Here is a 17,001-nt window from a genome sequence, read left to right as displayed (position 1 = left end):
TTTGGGTGCAACATATATGATCATGCATTGGACTGAGAATCTAAAATGAAAAGCACAGAGAAAGAAGAGAAGGAAGTCAAAGATTCTCAACGCAAATTCAACAAGAGATCGTATACACTATGAGACTAATAAGTCTCAATAAGTAACAAATGTTTACACAAGTCTACTTAAACCATTTAGATTCAAATGAGGAGATTTAAAAAAAAGTTGAATTCATGACGAGTGGTCTCGAAGCATATCTACAGTTTCTGACATAAAATGGATTCTCCAAAGAATGAATAAAAACATTAATGCTTCACCTCATGCGTTTTGCTTTGTGATGGCTTTGTTGTTCATCAGCTCTAAGACCTAGTTATAAAGTGTCAGTGCTACAAGAGCTCATCATCGGCTTTTACCCCGGCTAGTACTACTTCCAGCATGGCTAATATCTGTTGGATGACGATGAGAACCGCCTAGGTTCTTTGTTAGGTTTGTGGGGTTTGGAATCAAGGAGACATACTCTGCCTGAGTAGCAGTGACGGACTTTAACAGAGTGGGTTTTCCATGTAGTTGAGCAGCTTCCTCTAATGTTCACCATCAGGATTGCTTCTTTATCTCGAGCGTCTTCACACCACCAATTCTGTGGGATACCATCAACATACTCTTCCAATGTGTAAAATTCTTCGTGATGAACTCTCACATCCACTGATCCTTCTGGTTTAATTACCCCACCTGCTGGTGAAACCTACAAAAAAAAATCATTAAATCGTGAGTTTCATTTAGCCTTGTAATAAAATAAAATCTAATACCTCAAGCCAGCGAGGTAGACCAAAAGAGCCTCTAGCATTATAGTCAGACTCTTCTCCACCATCATCTCTAACTATAGTCTGACCACCACAGAGAATATTATAAATAGCTTTGCTTGTGGTTGAATTGTTTGTGATTGTTAGAATGACTGTGTCCTGACTCTGAAGTACAATGTTGTTGGTGCTCACACTTGTCTCCGGAACATATTTCAGATCCTCGAGTATGGATCTTATCTTCTCGTTGGACCTTATTATATTCCCCAGCTCCTGTCTCCGCACAGATTTATCAACATGAGCTATGGTCGCATGAAACTTGCAGCGCACGGGTTTATGATCGCTCTCAGTAACATCCATGCAAGCTTCGTACATTATAACCGATGAAACTACAGGACACTGCAAGTTGCTCTTTGAGAATGGACTTGATTGAGTGTCTCTGTATATAACTCTGTCACACCATGCGGGTATTCTCCTTTTCTCCCCTGAGTCATATCCTGGAAGAGTACATAACATAAAGCCTAAACTTCTGTCTCAAATTCATACGATGATGATATCCATTACTTACCTCCTAGGCCTGGACGGTTCCTTTCGAACTTGTAAGTGGGAGGGAAAGTGATTAATGCCTCACGCATTCCTTGGAAGACTTTTCCAGACTTCATCTCTTGTCTAAGTTGGTCTCTTTCTCTGAGCCAGTCAAAGGACCGCTGCGAGATGAAGTCTCTCGCTTCATCATAGGTTATACCAAACAGCCTATAGTTAAAATCGCCGAAAAATGCGATCATGTCTGCTGCTGCTAAATCAGACTTGGCTTCTTCAGTGCCAATGCTTGGACTCTAGGAAAACAGAGAAACATGTTAAGCAGTAAGCACCAACATTAATGTAAAAGTGTTGTAGTAGGAGCATGGTGATATGATAAAGAGCATACAGTGGTAGTCTTGAGTGTATAAGATGCAGTTGAGACACCAGCTGCAAGAGAGAGGGCCCACGGCAAACCAGAAGAGTAAAGCAGCCAAAATAAATATGTGGATAAGCCAAGTGAGCAAGACATAAACAGGAACTGCACCATACCAGCTGCTGCGTTACTTAGATTATGTCCTCGTGAGAATACCATTAATCTAAATATATGATTGAAATCAGCGTTTCTGCGGTTAACTGCCTCCAAATGTGCAGCCAAGTGGCAGTTGACAAAGCAGATTATTCGATCATAAACTCTGATTCTCAGACCAACACCTCCCTGTATTAACAAGTAGGATCTTAATCTATGTTAAAGAGAGTAAGGGAGCAACACATTTCAATATAAGATTACTTGCTCAATGGCATTTAACATTCACACAAGAGACAGAATAGATACTGAAGTAACAAAAGGCCTGAGTGGAGATAAAGTAAGGCCTACTTTGTTTCCTATGGCACGGCCAAAGCCACATGGAACTGCTGCAACATCAAGATCTCCAACATGTGTTCTAATCTCCTTCCTCGCCCTAAGCAAAAATTTACAACACAAACATGGGAAGAAAAACATGTGACACAGACTTTAGTTAAATAATAAAGTGATTATAGACCGCACAAAAGTGTTACAAGCTAAGCATGACAATTCATTATTTCATAACTGAAGTTTCACTTACCAAAGAGATATCAGAAGTCCAGCCAACTGCCTTGAACCCATACGCTCAAAAGTGTTATTCTCATCAAGTGCTTTTCCAATTGCATCAATCCACCATTGCCCCACAGCACTTCCTTCAAGTCCAACCTATACAACCACAATCCAAACATGAGATGAACCAAACATGTACATGGCAACATGATCTCACAAACATGTACTAAGAGGAGTTACCGTTTCCTTAGCAGCAGACATGGCAAGGAAACCTGCTCCCATCTCCACTTCTTGCAACCCAACAACAACAATGCCAACATCTGAAGTGACAGAACCCAACCACGACATAAGCGCATGGTGTGAAGCCCGTCCTTGTCCAACATTCCAGGTACCAATCAAAATCCTAACATTGTCTTGTCTAGCATAAGAACTCTCCTTCTGAGACAACTCAGTTCGGATTATATTATCCATTGGTCCTGGAGACGTCACATACCATCCTCGTACTCCACCATGACTAGCCAAGCTAAAAATAAAACCACCACCAGCTGCTAGCTTCACCACAGGTTCGTTATGCGAAACCCAGCTCGCAATCAACTTCCCATCAGCATCCAATACCTGGATGTATCCGCTTGCGTAACCAACATAGATCCGATCACCAAACGTGCAAAAGCACAAAACAGGCCTGTGGTGGTGATTCACATCCCTCAAGCGGTTTCCGTTACCATCCCACTGGATTATTTGACCGCTCATGCTTCCTGTCCAAATAGTTCCGTCTGAAGCTAAGACGATCGCTTCTGTTTTCCTTGTGTCTTCAATAAACGCTCCTGCGCTTCTAGAGGCGACTCTTCGTACAGCTCCAGCAGCTCCCATTATGGCGTTACGTGATTTCTGTAGAAACCCATGTGGTTTCTCCTTTCTGAAAGCTGAGAAGAACTTCATTTTCATCTCGTCTTTCATTTTCATCTCGTCTTCAACTTGTTGGTCTTGTATATGCGGCATGTCTACACGACACTCGACTTGACCGTCAACGTTGAAAACTTTCAAAAGGTCCTTACTCCGAGCATTCCTGCACATATCAAATAATCTCTTATAAAATAAAAATAATGATAATAATAATCTCTTCTTATGATCAATGTGTCATTTACCAGATAGAGAAGGAGAGTGACTGCACAGCCCACACTTTAGCTCTTACAGAATCGGCTAACAAGAACTTGACTTCTGAGGAAGATAAACTGCATGTCCCGTTAACAGTAACTTGGCTCCTAAGGTCAATGGCAGAGCCCTCCACAAACAAGGCAGCCATATGTTTCTCCTCAGGTTTTAGGAGAAGAGATTTCTCTAACGAATCCCAAGGCCATATTTTGATCACACCTCCTTCAGAACATGACCACATATCACCTACAATCATCATCAACATAAAGCATGATCAAAAACAAAACCAACCAATCATAGAACAGAATCAGAGTATACTAACCATAAGAGCTAATGATAATGGAGTTCACTGGACCGCGATGAGCTTGCCACGAGATTCGCTCCTTGAACGGATCTGAATCATCATGATGCTGGTCCATGTTCCAAGCCCGGATCGTCCCATCCTTGTGTCCGCTCCAGAAAATCTTGTTGCTTTGGTCAGCCACTAAACACAAAGTAGGGGAAGTAGCAACAGACTCACAAAACGGCGCCGTATCCTCATCCCCTCGCTGTACCTGCCCGCCGGCCCCACGCCCCGCCACGTAAGCATCTTCTAAACTCCATAACCTCACGCCGTTCTCTTGGCCAGCCCATAGCTGCGTCTCCGTGCAAGCGATGCTCCTCAAGAACCTCCCCGCCTGCGTCTCCCTCGGCGGATGCGGCCTCAGCTCCAGACACGGCGGCCTTCCGGGATGAACCGCCGCGCGTACCGGAATTTTGAATATCCCGGCGCCGCCTCCCGCTCCGATGAACTCCGGGAGCGGCTCGTCGTCGTCGTCGTCTCCGGCGAGGACGTTGGGAGGAGGAGTGACGACGGAGTAATCCTCGCCGACGCTGCTGCTTCCGTCGCAGAAGCTGTCTCCGCCGCTGAAGATGGCTCCTCCGGTGGAGAATTCGTCGTCGGAGGAGTCGAAGTAGACGGCGGCTTCGGTTGTCGCCAGCGTGGAGGATCTAGGGACCTTATCGTCGAGGCTGTGTTTGCGGATTTGATGGTGAGGCTTCTGGTCGAATTGTTGGCTGAATGATTGAGCCTTGCGATGCGGAGGAGCAGCGACGAGAGAAGCCGACGACTCCTCGTCTTGTTCTAGTGAATTCATTTGAGATGATGATGATGATCAGAGGAAGTCAAGAGAAGAGGGAAATAGAGGAGTGAGAGGAGAGAGATAGAGGAGAACACGACGTTGCGAGAGAGAGAAAGACAAATGTACGGAAGTGAATGTGTGTGTTATTGTTTTCATTTCTCTGTTTCTTCTGTTGACTGTTCTGTGTGATTCTCCCGAGGGAAGAAGTAGTCAGTTTATCACTTGTTTTAGTTTTTCGAAATTATGCTTAGACCCCTTAGTTTTTCTTATTCTATCAATTTACCCTTTTTTATTCTTTTTATTATCTACATGGGGACAGGGAGATCGTGCAATGCATATTAATGGCATGATTGGCATATTGATTCTGAATAATTATAACTAGATGATAATCCGCGCCATGCGCGGAATGAGTTTTTTAAAATATGTTGTATTGAAATATTACAATTAGAATACATCTTGTTATCAAGAGTTTTTTTTACATTTGATTTGGGGTGGACATTCGGATACCATTTGGTTCAGTTTGGTTTGGTTCAGTTCAGTTATGTTTCGATTTTTTGTGAGTTCGAACCGGTTCGGATCTGCAGGTTCGGTTTGGGTTTGGACTCAGATAACTCATTTTATTTTTTAAAAATAAAATTCGTATATACTTTAAATTTCTCAAAATATAAAAATAAAAAATTATTAATAACATATAAATGTGTATAATGCAAGCTAAAATACTTAAACTTAACACAAAATTTGGTTAGCTTCAATGTTCGGATAAGAAATCAATAGATATTTGAAGTATTGGTATTTTGAATATCATTTAATTATTTTAATCATGTATTTTAACTATTTGTAAATATTTTCAAGTATTTAGACAACTTAATAACATTTTATATATTTTGTATATTTTTTTAGATATTAAATTCTAAAAATAACTAATATATTTAAGTATATAAATCTGGTTTCGATATATTCGATATCCGAAATATTTCGTTTCAGATCAGGTTCCGTTCTAAAAAATATCATCTTAATAACATCTTACAATTTTGGTAATTTATAGACGTTTTAAAAAATTCAAAATATAACATATATGAAAAATCTATTTTTTTAAAATATGTTTAAGTGATTTTTTTTATAATATTAATTAAAATAAAATGTAGAGGATACAAGTTTTTTATCAAATATTTTTGATTTGTAATCATTAATTATCATATATACGTTAACCATATTAGGTAATTTCATAACTTTTATTTAAGGAAATAAACCTACGTAGCTTTTATTTAAGGAAAGAATTTAAGACTACTAATTAATATGATAATTAGTTTAATAAAAAGTATAATATATATTTATATGGACCCACATATTTTTCTAAGGATTTCTGAGAATCATTCTAGTGATGACACGTGGCTACAAAATATGTTGTAATGTTCGAGGATTAATGTATAGGGGATATGAAAATTTTCAGTTTAATAAATGTTTTGACTTTTGATATACTTACACCATGTTAACGACGGCCCATTAATGGAAACACCAAAAAGCCCACCAGAATCCGCAAGAAACGTTTTCTCCTATGTTTTTCATCGCATGGAAAAACAACCTATGACGGTAAAACAATCCTAGTTTATATACATCGTCCTTACGTTTATTTTTTCTTTTTTGAATATATATAGCTCTGAGAATAACATGACTTTGAAATCCTAATCCATCAAGGAGAAACCACAATAGTTCTAAAATAAAATAAAATAAACTGTTGAAACAAACTCAAACCCTAAATCCTAACTGCTAATGTTTATAACGATTAAACAGTAGTACTTTTCAAAGAGAAGAAGTAGTAATACTTTTTTAGTACTTGGTTTCTTCACCTTTGAGGAGCTTAGTTTTCTTAAGAGGATAATAACTGCTAATGTTTAATAACTCAATCTAATAAAATAAAAACTGATGTCAATTTGATTCATTAGGAGATCCAATTGTTTACTGAATCTTGGCCATCAAACTCCATACATAAACCTCAAACCCTAAAAGTTAAAACCGTAAACCCTAACATAACTTCATATGGACGTTTGATTTGCGACTACGAAAACTTAAAAGGAGGCTAAATAAGCTTGAACCTTTCCAAAATAAAAGCCTAATTTGAAAGATTAACAAAAACAAAGATGATACAAATGATTAGACAAGGGCATATCATGCTTACCTTCGGATCCACGCCATCCTTGAAATTATTACTATTTTAGGATGTTAAACACCTTTGATAAAATCTGTTTGCTCTTGCTATTTTTTGTAATTGGATGTTTTTAACTGAACATATCGTAAGTTCTTTTAAAAAATTACCAAAATTTTTTGATTTTTGTAGTAAACAGTTAACACACACAGACAAAAGAGAAATTGATAGGAAATTTTTTTTTTTTGTAAACCGGGTTTCATATTGATAGGAAATTTTGCGGTTTAAGTTTCTACAATTCTTTAAGTATGATTTGAGAGAACCCAACCAAAAAAAATATTCTGGCTTTAAATATATTCAGTTCTGACCAATCCTATTCAGAATTATTCGGCAATATTATTCGTTTCCCGTAAATGATTATAAAACAGAGCTTTCCACATGCATGATTCATGTGATGAATGCACTGTTTCTTAAACCTCTGAAGTTTCTGTTTCAAGCTTTTCCTAGATATCCTTTTCTCCTGCCATTTTTTCCAATTTTATAAAGTAATTTGCTTATAGCACTAGCAATAGGTATCTTAAATTAACCAAAAAGGGGAAAAAGAAAAGAAAAGAAAAAAAAGTTTAAGAAGGTAGGAATCAAATGTAAAGAGACAGGACTAAAGAGGTTTTCAGAAGACATAGCTTCACAAGCAAAGGGCAAAGCTAAAAATCATGTCTGCAACAGAAAATGTCGGACCGTTCTCACCACAACCACCATCACCACAACACCTTATATTCTCAAACCCTCAAACCCATTCTTTTTGTATTTCTTGGAGCATATCTGCTTGTAACCGAAAATGCAGATTTATTCTTCTTCTTATTCTTCATCTTCCACTAAATTAACCAATCTTCGCATGATAAGATCGAGTAGCAATCATAACCCAGAGAGACATAACTATAACTTGAAGCAGATCTTTGTTCCAAGCTCATGTCCAAACCTTTCTGTTTCAAATACTCAACAGCTTCCTTTGAACCAAAGTGTTGCTGCCATTGTGTTCGGAGGAGGTCCAGACTCTGAGCTTTATCCACTCACTAAAACGAGATCCAAAGGTGCTATTCCCATTGCAGCAAACTACAGACTTATCGATTCAGTCATCAGCAACTGCATCAACAGTGATATCACAAAGATCTATGCAATCACTCAGTTTAATTCCACTTCCCTCAATTCACATCTCACTAAAGCTTACAGTGGATTCGGGCTCGGGAAAGACCGGTTCGTTGAAGTCATTGCTGCTTATCAGAGCCTTGAAGATCAAGGATGGTTTCAGGTTAGGTCAAAAACTGTCACTTCAAAAAAATCATTTTCCTCTGTTTCTAAATCTGTTGCGTGCTGCTTAAGTAACCTTTTTTTCTCTGTGTATTACAAAAAGGGAACTGCTGACGCGATTAGAAGGTGCTTGTGGGTATTCGAAGAGTTCCCAGTGACTGAGTTCTTGGTTCTTCCAGGACATCATCTCTATAGAATGGACTACAATACGCTAATAGAAGATCATAGAAGAAGCAGAGCTGATATAACCATTGTTGGGTTAAGCTCAGTTACAGACCATGACACTGGTTTCGGTTTGATGGAAGTTGATTCCACTAATCTCGTCACTAAGTTCACCATAAATCCCAAGAAATCTCAACAAGATTCGATCTCCGTGAGTTATATATCTTTGTAACGTTATGTATCATTCAAAATGAGCCGGAGACTAATGTGAATAGTGCAGGTTGAGAGCAGAACAAGAAGTGATGGAACTTCTTCTTGCTATGTTCCAAGCACAGGGATTTACGTGATCGGTCGAGAACAGATGGTGAAGCTTCTGAGACAATGTTTGGTTAAAGCCAAAGACATGGCCAGCGAAATCATTCCCGGTGCGATCTCTCAAGGAATGAAGGTAAAGAGGTTGTCTGACAGAGACAAGAACCAATCATAAGCTATATTTGTCTTAGACCTATGTTGTTGTTGTTTTTTTTCAGGTGAAAGCTCATATGTTTGATGGTTATTGGGAAGATGTGAAGAGCGTTGGAGCTTACTATAGAGCTAACATGGAGAGCATTAAGAGGTGTGAACCCTTGTGAAACATGTTAATGACTCTTAAGATGTGAAAACTTGTGACTCAAGTCAAAGGTTTCTTCTTTTGTAGTTGCAGATTCTACGACAGACAATGTCCTCTTTACACAATGCCACGGTGTTTGCCTCCAAGCTCCATGGGTGAAGCTGTAATAACCGACAGTATTATCGGAGACGGGTGCATTCTCGATGTAATTTTACAAAACTCTTCTTAAAACCCTAGCATCCACTGTTGATCAAAAGCTCATGTCTTCTTTTTTGTATGTGATTTTGGGGTTGATGGAATAGAGATGTGTCATCAGAGGATCGGTGGTGGGAATGAGAACAAGAATCGCAGATGATGTGATTGTAGAAGATTCAATCATCATTGGTTCTAACATCTATGAGGTAAACTTGGTTTCTTGGATCGCAAGCTAGACTGACACACTAAGTATAAGTTGTGTGTTTACAGATGGAAGAAGATATGAGAAGAAAAGGGAAGGAGAAGAGGACAGAGATTCGAATAGGGATTGGTGAAAAGAGTCGAATAAGAAGAGCCATTGTAGATAAGAATGCAAGGATTGGTCAAAACGTTATGGTAAATAAACATTCATGTTAAGTAAAACTAATAATCAGTTACCGTAGTTTTAATATATTTTTGATTCACAGATTATCAACAAAGACAACGTTGAGGAAGGTAACAGAGAGGCTGAAGGATATGTTATAAGAGAAGGAATCATTGTCATACTTCGAAATGCAGTGATCCCAAACGACTCCATCATCTAAATTTTTTCTTTTACATATTCTATAAAAATTCATCATTTTCAATGTAAAGAAAAACATTTTCAATGAAAAATAAATTCTTTTTAAAGTGTAATATGCAAAACTCATCATCTTACACATTTACCAGCCCCAACATGTTGCTTATTCTCACATGCTAAAATTCACAAATTTAAATTCTCACAAATCAAGCAGTACTAGTTATATTCCCTCCGTTTCTGTTCGAATTATTGTTTTAGCTTTTTCGAAGCTAATTTTTAAAAAGGTTAAATGTTCAGTTAAGATACATGAGTGATACCTTTGAATCCGTCGTCAATAGTTAATATTTCATTTGTTTCCTAATAAATGTCATTTTAACATTTTATAATTCTAATGAAAATTATATTTAGTTTCAATTGAAAATTAATTGTAAACTGCACTGATTTCATAAATAGTTTTATTAATCCCGAATACTTTTAGTCAGAAAGATGTAATTAATTACAACTTACATATATTTCTGTCAATTTTTTAATTTATGTGAAAAATGTCAAAATGATATTTATTCAGAAACGAATATAAATTTTTGGTGATAAAAAAGAAGTTAAATGTCTAGTTTTACTTTTATTTTAATTATTAAATTCTATTTTAAAAAAAATTAAGAACAAGCAACAAAAAATGATGACATAAATTACACTGAAATCTTAATATCTTTATTTTGTAACGTAAATTTTCCAGTACAATAACACTTAATATAAATTGAGGAAGTATGATTTAACATTTGCTACTAACTAGATGGTCAAGTATCTCATTAACATCAACGTCACCAGAGCAGACAGACTCAGCTAAAGCATTCCACACAGAAGATTCAGGCACCATATCCTGACTAACCATTTCTTCCAACCACATCACAGCTTCATACCGCCGGTTCATAGCACAAAGACCATTGATCAACACACTGTAAGTTTCAACACCAGGGAAGAATGATTTAATCAACATCTCTTCCATGACCTGACTCGCTTCCACAAATCTACCATCCCCACACAAACCATCCACTAGACTTTGATACGTTTCTTCATTAGCTACGCAAGAAACATGCCTAGACATTTCTTTCAGATATCCAACAGCCTCTACTGATTTCTTTTCGTTGCATAAGCCTTTTATAAGAACGTTATACACATCAACCGTTGGAAGGCAACGACCTTCCACCATCTCCTTGTTGATAACAGAAACCGCTTCTTCAACCTTCCTTGCTTTGCACAGTGCTTTCACCTTGGCGCTATAGATAAAAGGAGTTGGCTCAAAGCCTTTCCTCCGCATCGCAATAACCACTTCTTCACCTTCAACAAGCTTACCTTCCTCGAAAAGATCGGTAGCCATGGCGGTATAGCTCTCCAGACTGGGGATAGCGCCTCTGATCAAAGTCTCGGTTAACAAACGTTTCACACGTTCTCTACTTTCACTGATACCTTCCCAATGGCCAGCTTCAATACGATGGTAACATCTTTTAGGAGCCTTTAGTCCTTTCCTCAAGATCTTACCGAGAATCTCAACAGCCTCATCAACCTCCCCGGCATCGCACAACGCATCCAACAACATCCTATAAACCACAACGTCCTCGCCTGAGCCTTTCTGAGAGATCCTCCAGAACATGGAATACAACAGATGCGTCGCTTCGTGAAGCTTCCCTTCGAGACAAAACCCTCTCATCAGAATCCTGTAGCTGTCTCTGTCCGGATAACACCCCTGGTAGTTCATCTCTTGAAAAACATGAGACGCCAGGTCAGAGCGGTTGACCTTGCAGAGAACCTTCATAAGCAGATTCAAAGACCTTATCCTAGAACTCACCTCCCATCCATAACAATACTTTCTGAATATCTCACAAGCGGCTTCATACTCAGACTCTCTAACCATCTCCTGCAAGAGGGTGTCGAAAGAAAGTGTCCAGTCCACGCAGTTGAACTCGTTCAGGCTCTTGAAGAGAGCGACGGCTTCCTCCAGCCTCCCAGCTCTGGAGAAGGTTCTGATAACCGATGCGAAAACCGCGTCTTTACACTCGCAAGAGTCTTCCTTCATCTTCTCTATGACGTGTGTCATCTCCGGTATACGATTGGACTTGCCGAGGATGTTGATCATGGTGGCGTACACGGAGCCGTTGTGGCCGTTGTAGCTCGGGAACCTCTCTTTGGCTTGGTCGAAGAGACGGAGCGCTGTTACGGGACTCTTCTGCTTCTTTAGGATTTGAGAAAGGAGCGTTGGCGTCAACACTCTTGGCCATCTAACGCTCATGATGATGGTAAAGCTCGAAACTTTTCTTCAGCAACTCATAACTTTCTGCATAAAGATTTGATTTTTTTTGTCACTCAAGGAACAGAGTATTCACTCCGAACGGTAAGTAACGATTGAAAGTGGGAGATGAATGAATACAAGTCAAAAGTTTGAGACTTTAGGAATCAGAGCATTTCATCTGATTCTGAAAACCCTAGATCAATCAAATTGAGATTGATAAGCTTTTCGCCTTCTTCCAACTGAATTAGCCAATAGAGAGTATTGTAACGATTGAAAGTGGGAGATGAATGAATACAAGTCAAAAGTTTGAGACTTTAGGAATCGACAGATAGACAAGACATACCTGGAGACTTTCGGCCTCCTTCTTACAGTAACTCGAGTTCTGTCTGTCTCGTGAGAGAAGAACGGATTTTGGGAGAGGAAATATCGGTATCAGAAGTATTTGACAATTTTTTTTTTTTTTTTTTTTGTCATCAACCCAACTAGGCCTAGATCAATTGGAGAGCAGACGAGCCGATCCTCCTAGGAGTATCTCCATCTGTCTGGGTCTGATCTATGTGGGAAAAGAGGTATCCTCTGGACCGTGCACTCTTGGCTAGAGCATCCGCTCGCTCGTTCCGACTTCTCGGAATATGAGAGATACTCACATCCTCAAAGTCTCCCTGGAGTCTTTGGAATTCCTCTATGTTAGTCGCGAAGGCTGGCCAGTCCGTCGGGTTGGCCATCATCTCCACGAGGTCCCTACAATCCGTTTCAAACCGTACGGATCTCATCCTCATGTCTCGCAGGCAGGTGGCCGCCCATAGTAATCCTTCCATCTCCGCATGGAGAGCCGAAAGACTCCTATGACAAGCACGTAACCCAAAATGTTCTCTGTCCATTCCATCCTTAAAACACCATCCTAAGCCACTGACCCTGCCATTGTTGATCCATGAGGCATCAATTTGGCAGACAGGGATTCGGGGTATCCAAGGAGGCACCGTCTCAGTATCCGGGGATATCGGATCAGCATAGTCGTCGTCCTCATCTTTCTCCTCGTTGGCTTTCTTCCAACAGTCTGCCTCTACAATAGCATACCGAAGGGTATCCACAGGAGAGACATCCTTTCCATTAAAAACCTTATCGTTTCTGGCCTTCCAAATGTACCAGCAGATCCATGGGAAGGTATCGACTTGTGGTCTCGACGGAGCCACCTCTTTTCGCTTCCAAAAAAGGAAGTTTAAGTTTTGGTAGATAGATGTACTCGGGAAGTAACCCGGAAGGGACGGATAGTCCGACAAAGCCCAAACTTGAAGGGCGGGAGGGCACTCAAAAAGAAGATGATTAATTGACTCCACTGGGCCAGCACATCTAGGACAACTCCTATCGGTGCCCAGGTGTCTATAAGTGAGTCTTTCCGCCGTAGCCACACAGCCGGAGATCGCTTGCCACAAGAAATGCTTGATTTTATTTGGAGCCTTAATCTTCCATACATGGCTCTGAAAGCCCGTTAGACTCGGTTCTGTAGCTCCTCCTCGTGTAAGGTTTAGTTTTTCTGAACTCAAAAGATCATATCCGGTTTTAACAGAATAAACACCGGATTTCGTATGATTCCATATATACCCATCGGGGGTATCCGAGTGTGAAAGTTTCAAACCAAGTATCAGAGGTATGTCATCTTGGTGGAAAAATTCCTTTAAAAGCTGTGCATTCCACTCCTTGGTATCATTCCTAATAAAGGCATGAACAGGAAGCTGGGGCAGTCTGTAAACAATATGATCAGCAGGTCTAGGTGCTCGTGCAACTATATCTGGGACCCAAGGATCAGTCCAAGCCCTGGTGTCACCACCCGTGCCGATCGTCCTTCGTAGGCCCAAAGTGAGAAGGGGTCTTGCAGCCATGATACTACGCCATCCATAAGATGGTGAGTAAGTCTGGTGCTCATCAAGTGGGGAGGTATGTCTGTAGTATCTCCCTTTTAAAACCCTTGCTATCAACGAATTTGGGTAGTGGATCAGTCTCCATAATTGTTTCGCAAGAAGCGCTAAGTTGAAGTCATGGAAATCGCGAAAACCTAGTCCCCCCGAATCTTTGGGGGTACAGATCTCGTCCCATGCAATCCAATGTAGTCCTCTGCTGTTCTGATTGGAGCTCCACCAGAAATTTGACGTAGTACTCTTCAGTTTGTCGGTAATGCCTTGTGGAAGCAAGTAACACTACATTACGTAAGTCGGGACAGCTTGTGCCACTGCTTTTATCTGCACTTCTTTTCCCCCTTTAGAAAGGAGTCTCGATGACCAATTATTAACCCGTCCATTGAACCGGTCTTGTACAAAGGAGAAAACCTTCATCTTCGAACCTCCGATATGTTCTGGTAAGCCAAGGTACATCCCCATACCCCCTTCGGTCGAGAAGCCTAGAACATTTTTTATTTCTTGCTTCCGAGAGGGCTCCACTCGGTTCCCAAAAAACATCGAAGATTTCGCCACATTCAGTCGTTGTCCTGATGCATTCCCATAAATTTCAAGATTGTCTATAATCTCTTTGCATTGGCTCGTCTCTGCCTTGCAAAAGAAGAGACTGTCATCCGCAAATAGAAGGTGAGATATCCTTGGGCTTGCATGGGAAACACGCAGTCCCGTTAATTTATTTTCCGCTTCCGCTCCATTCAAAAGTGAGATCAAGGCTTCCGTACACATGATAAACAAGAACGGGGAGAGAGGGTCTCCTTGTCTTAGACCTCTCCTAGGTAGAATCCTTCCTTTCGGTTGGCCGTTGATTAAGACTTGATATGAGACCGATGTGACACAACACATAATGAGATCAACCAATCTTTCATCAAAGCCCATCTTTATCATTAAAGAGGCAAGGAAGCTCCATTCCACTCGATCATAAGCTTTGCTCATGTCTGTTTTTATTGCCATAAAATCTTCACGGCACCTTTGGTTCGTTCGTAAGGCGTGGAAGTTTTCTTGTGCTATCAGAATATTATCAGTGATCAAACGCTTTGCCACAAAGGCTGATTGTGTCTCCGAAATCAGATTCGGGGTAACCCTCTTGAGTCTCTTGCAAAGAAGCTTGGAAATAATTTTATAGCTGACATTGCAAAGGCTGATAGGTCGGAATTCTGTCATGTCGCGAGGTTTCTTTTTTTTTGGGATGAGGCAAATGTTTGTCTGATTTATCAAAGGGTCAAAACTCCCTGTGGCAAAGAAATCCCGGACAAGACGGATAATGTCTTGCCGCATCTCTCGCCAAAACTTCTGAAAGAGTTTGCTAGTCATGCCATCGGGTCCTGGTGCTTTATCCGGATTGATGTCAAAGAGAGCCTTTTTAATTTCTTTTTCCGAGGGTTCTTCTAATAGAAATCTGTTGTCATCACTAGACACCTTTTCGGAAATAAACCGAAGAGAAGTATCAATCTGTGTTGGCAGAGAGGTGGAGAAAAGATCTCGAAAGTATTGAACAGCTACGTTCTCAACTTCGATTTCGCTCTCCACCAGCTTTCCATTTTTATCTTTGATACTAATGACCCGGTTTTGGGCTCTCCTTTGTTTGGTAGTAGAGTGATGAAACTTTGTATTTCTGTCACCATGTTTATGCCATTGATTCCTGCTTTTTTGTTCCCAGTAGGTATTTTCTTCTTTAAAGGCCATGGATAACTGTCTTTGCAGGGCCTCTAGTTCCTCTGACGTGGTGGAATCCTCGTCTTGTGCTAAGTCAATTTTAGCCTTCAATTCTTTTATTAGTATAGCAGAATTTGTAGGATTTTGCTTTTTCCAGTGGCAAATCTTCTTACGGCATGAGGTAATTTTTTGATGAAAATTCCTGGTTGGAATTTCTTCAAAAGATCCCCACCCCGAAGTAACTGCATCCTTGAAACCTGGTCTTCCAATCCATCTCTTGTCAAACCGGAAATTTTTTGTAGATTTTCGGATCCTAGTTTGAATTCGAGCAAGGACTGGCCTGTGATCCGAACCCCATAATTGTAGGAATTCTACAACTGAGTGAGAAAATAAAGCATGCCATTCTTCGTTCGCCACTGCTCTATCGAGTTTGCATTTTACTTTCCCGGATCGTCGCTTGCCCACCCATGAAAATGAATTCCCTTTATAAGGAAAATCCAGCATTCCACAGTTATCTAACATAGTACGGAAAGGGAGGAAAGAACTTTCTAAGCGACGTCTTCCTCCCCTCTTTTCATGATTACCTGTAATTTCGTTGAAATCTCCAATCATAAACCAAGCACCAGACCGTGTAGTACCCATGCGAGACAACCGTTCCCAAACCTGGTCGCGGTATCTTACTACAGGGTTACCATACACGAAGGTCATATAAATTGGATTTCCTTCAAGTCGTGTCTCGATGTCAATCATATTTTTATCCGCATATAAAATAGTAACAGATGGGTCATTCATATAAAAAAGAGCTAAACCTCCACTCCGACCAACCGGGTCAACCGTAAAAACATGATCAAATCCATAAGAAACTTGCACATCTTGCAAAACACTCCGATAATTTTTTGTTTCCGAGAGAAAAAGAAATCTAGGCAAAAAGCAATGATAAAGTTCCGCGAGGTGCTCCTTTGTAAATTCAGCACCTACGCCCTGGCAGTTCCACGCAACAACGTTCATTTGGGGATCTTCGGTGGCTTACTTCAAGTAATGATTCTTTTTTTTTTTTTATAGTAGAAGTAGTTGTATATTTGATCTATCAACACCAGAAAACTCTAATGTGATAAACCAAAACAAACTACTCTGAAAGTGGATATGTGATCTGAAATTATAGAACGTGTATGAAGAACTCTTTGGAAGTTTTCCAGAGAAACACAGGCCAAGTGAGCTGACAAGGTGGTGCTTTAGAATTAAGCACCCACACTTTTAATTCTAAAAGCAAATATTTTCCGGTAAACAGAGATAAATTTAGCACTTGGCTACTTGCAGACGGATTGTTAACTTCAGGTCGAAGAGGACAGATCTAAAAAAACAAGCCACAATGGAGAACTAGTTGACTTTGACGGTTGCGAAGAGAACCGACGGGAACAAGAGGAGATGTGATGATTGGCGAAGAGAAGCCGACGTGTACTCCTTGCTCACAAGGACTAGAGAGAAATGT

At 40.1% G+C, this 17,001-nt stretch overlaps 4 protein-coding genes across 6 annotated transcripts; 1 reads left to right on the top strand and 3 right to left on the bottom strand.

The window, feature by feature from the left end:
• Nucleotides 1–164: 164 nt before the first annotated feature.
• Nucleotides 165–4,836, bottom strand: LOC108842799 (type I inositol polyphosphate 5-phosphatase 13). The gene is given in 11 exon segments (XM_057002516.1): nt 165–505; nt 507–724; nt 789–1,276; nt 1,348–1,615; nt 1,708–1,748; nt 1,851–2,016; nt 2,176–2,260; nt 2,405–2,529; nt 2,614–3,439; nt 3,519–3,771; nt 3,848–4,836. Coding segments are annotated over 11 exon segments (3,408 nt in total). The 5' UTR covers nt 4,662–4,836; the 3' UTR covers nt 165–381.
• A 2,667-nt stretch (nt 4,837–7,503) lies between these two features.
• LOC108806969 (inactive glucose-1-phosphate adenylyltransferase small subunit 2, chloroplastic) lies at nt 7,504–9,726 on the top strand. 2 transcript variants are annotated; one of them, XM_018579204.2, is made up of 8 exons: nt 7,504–8,098; nt 8,201–8,470; nt 8,540–8,707; nt 8,790–8,875; nt 8,963–9,074; nt 9,172–9,270; nt 9,335–9,460; nt 9,532–9,726. In XM_018579204.2, exons 1-8 carry the CDS (start codon nt 7,628–7,630, stop codon nt 9,646–9,648), a joined length of 1,449 nt encoding a protein of 482 aa, XP_018434706.1. In that variant the 5' UTR covers nt 7,504–7,627; the 3' UTR covers nt 9,649–9,726. The 2 variants fall into 2 exon arrangements, with proteins under 2 accessions (XP_018434706.1, XP_018434700.1); XM_018579198.2 differs by having other exon boundaries at nt 8,957–9,074; nt 9,532–9,725.
• Nucleotides 9,727–10,309: 583 nt separating this feature from the next.
• LOC130494268 (pentatricopeptide repeat-containing protein At1g05600-like) lies at nt 10,310–14,051 on the bottom strand. Of its 2 annotated transcripts, XM_057002520.1 has the most exons (3): nt 12,251–14,051; nt 12,046–12,146; nt 10,310–11,952 (listed from the first exon to the last, which is right to left on the bottom strand). In XM_057002520.1, the coding sequence occupies exon 3, from the start codon at nt 11,905–11,907 to the stop codon at nt 10,393–10,395; it is 1,515 nt and encodes a 504-aa protein (XP_056858500.1). In that variant the 5' UTR covers nt 11,908–11,952; nt 12,046–12,146; nt 12,251–14,051; the 3' UTR covers nt 10,310–10,392. The 2 variants fall into 2 exon arrangements, with proteins under 2 accessions (XP_056858500.1, XP_018434678.1); XM_018579176.2 differs by lacking the exon at nt 12,046–12,146 and having other exon boundaries at nt 12,251–12,380.
• LOC130512731 (uncharacterized) lies at nt 12,396–16,262 on the bottom strand. The gene is made up of 3 exons (XM_057011002.1): nt 16,097–16,262; nt 14,196–15,994; nt 12,396–14,102 (listed from the first exon to the last, which is right to left on the bottom strand). The coding sequence occupies exons 1-3, from the start codon at nt 16,260–16,262 to the stop codon at nt 12,396–12,398; spliced, it is 3,672 nt and encodes a 1,223-aa protein (XP_056866982.1).
• Nucleotides 16,263–17,001: the final 739 nt, after the last annotated feature.

This window comes from Raphanus sativus, chromosome 1, assembly GCF_000801105.2.
Source record: "Raphanus sativus cultivar WK10039 chromosome 1, ASM80110v3, whole genome shotgun sequence".
NCBI classification, from domain to species: Eukaryota; Viridiplantae; Streptophyta; class Magnoliopsida; order Brassicales; family Brassicaceae; genus Raphanus; species Raphanus sativus.
The sequence above is the reverse complement of the archived record's forward strand: the minus strand, read 5'-3'. Positions and strand labels throughout refer to the sequence as shown.

What these genes read in the sequence shown, in the direction of transcription:
- LOC130494268 (XM_057002520.1), bottom strand. Translation starts at nt 11,907, where the DNA reads ATGAGCGTTAGATGGCCAAGAGTGTTGACGCCAACGCTCCTTTCTCAA.
- LOC130512731 (XM_057011002.1), bottom strand. Translation starts at nt 16,262, where the DNA reads ATGATTGACATCGAGACACGACTTGAAGGAAATCCAATTTATATGACC. An exon ending in AGATTTCAACGAAATTACAG is followed by an intron (nt 15,995 to 16,096) that starts GTAATCATGAAA and finishes TTCCTTATAAAG; the next exon opens with GGAATTCATTTTCATGGGTG. An exon ending in AAGACCGGTTCAATGGACGG is followed by an intron (nt 14,103 to 14,195) that starts GTTAATAATTGG and finishes TACGTAATGTAG; the next exon opens with TGTTACTTGCTTCCACAAGG.
- LOC108806969 (XM_018579198.2), top strand. Translation starts at nt 7,628, where the DNA reads ATGCAGATTTATTCTTCTTCTTATTCTTCATCTTCCACTAAATTAACC. An exon ending in AACATGGAGAGCATTAAGAG is followed by an intron (nt 8,876 to 8,956) that starts GTGTGAACCCTT and finishes CTTCTTTTGTAG; the next exon opens with TTGCAGATTCTACGACAGAC. An exon ending in GAGACGGGTGCATTCTCGAT is followed by an intron (nt 9,075 to 9,171) that starts GTAATTTTACAA and finishes TTGATGGAATAG; the next exon opens with AGATGTGTCATCAGAGGATC.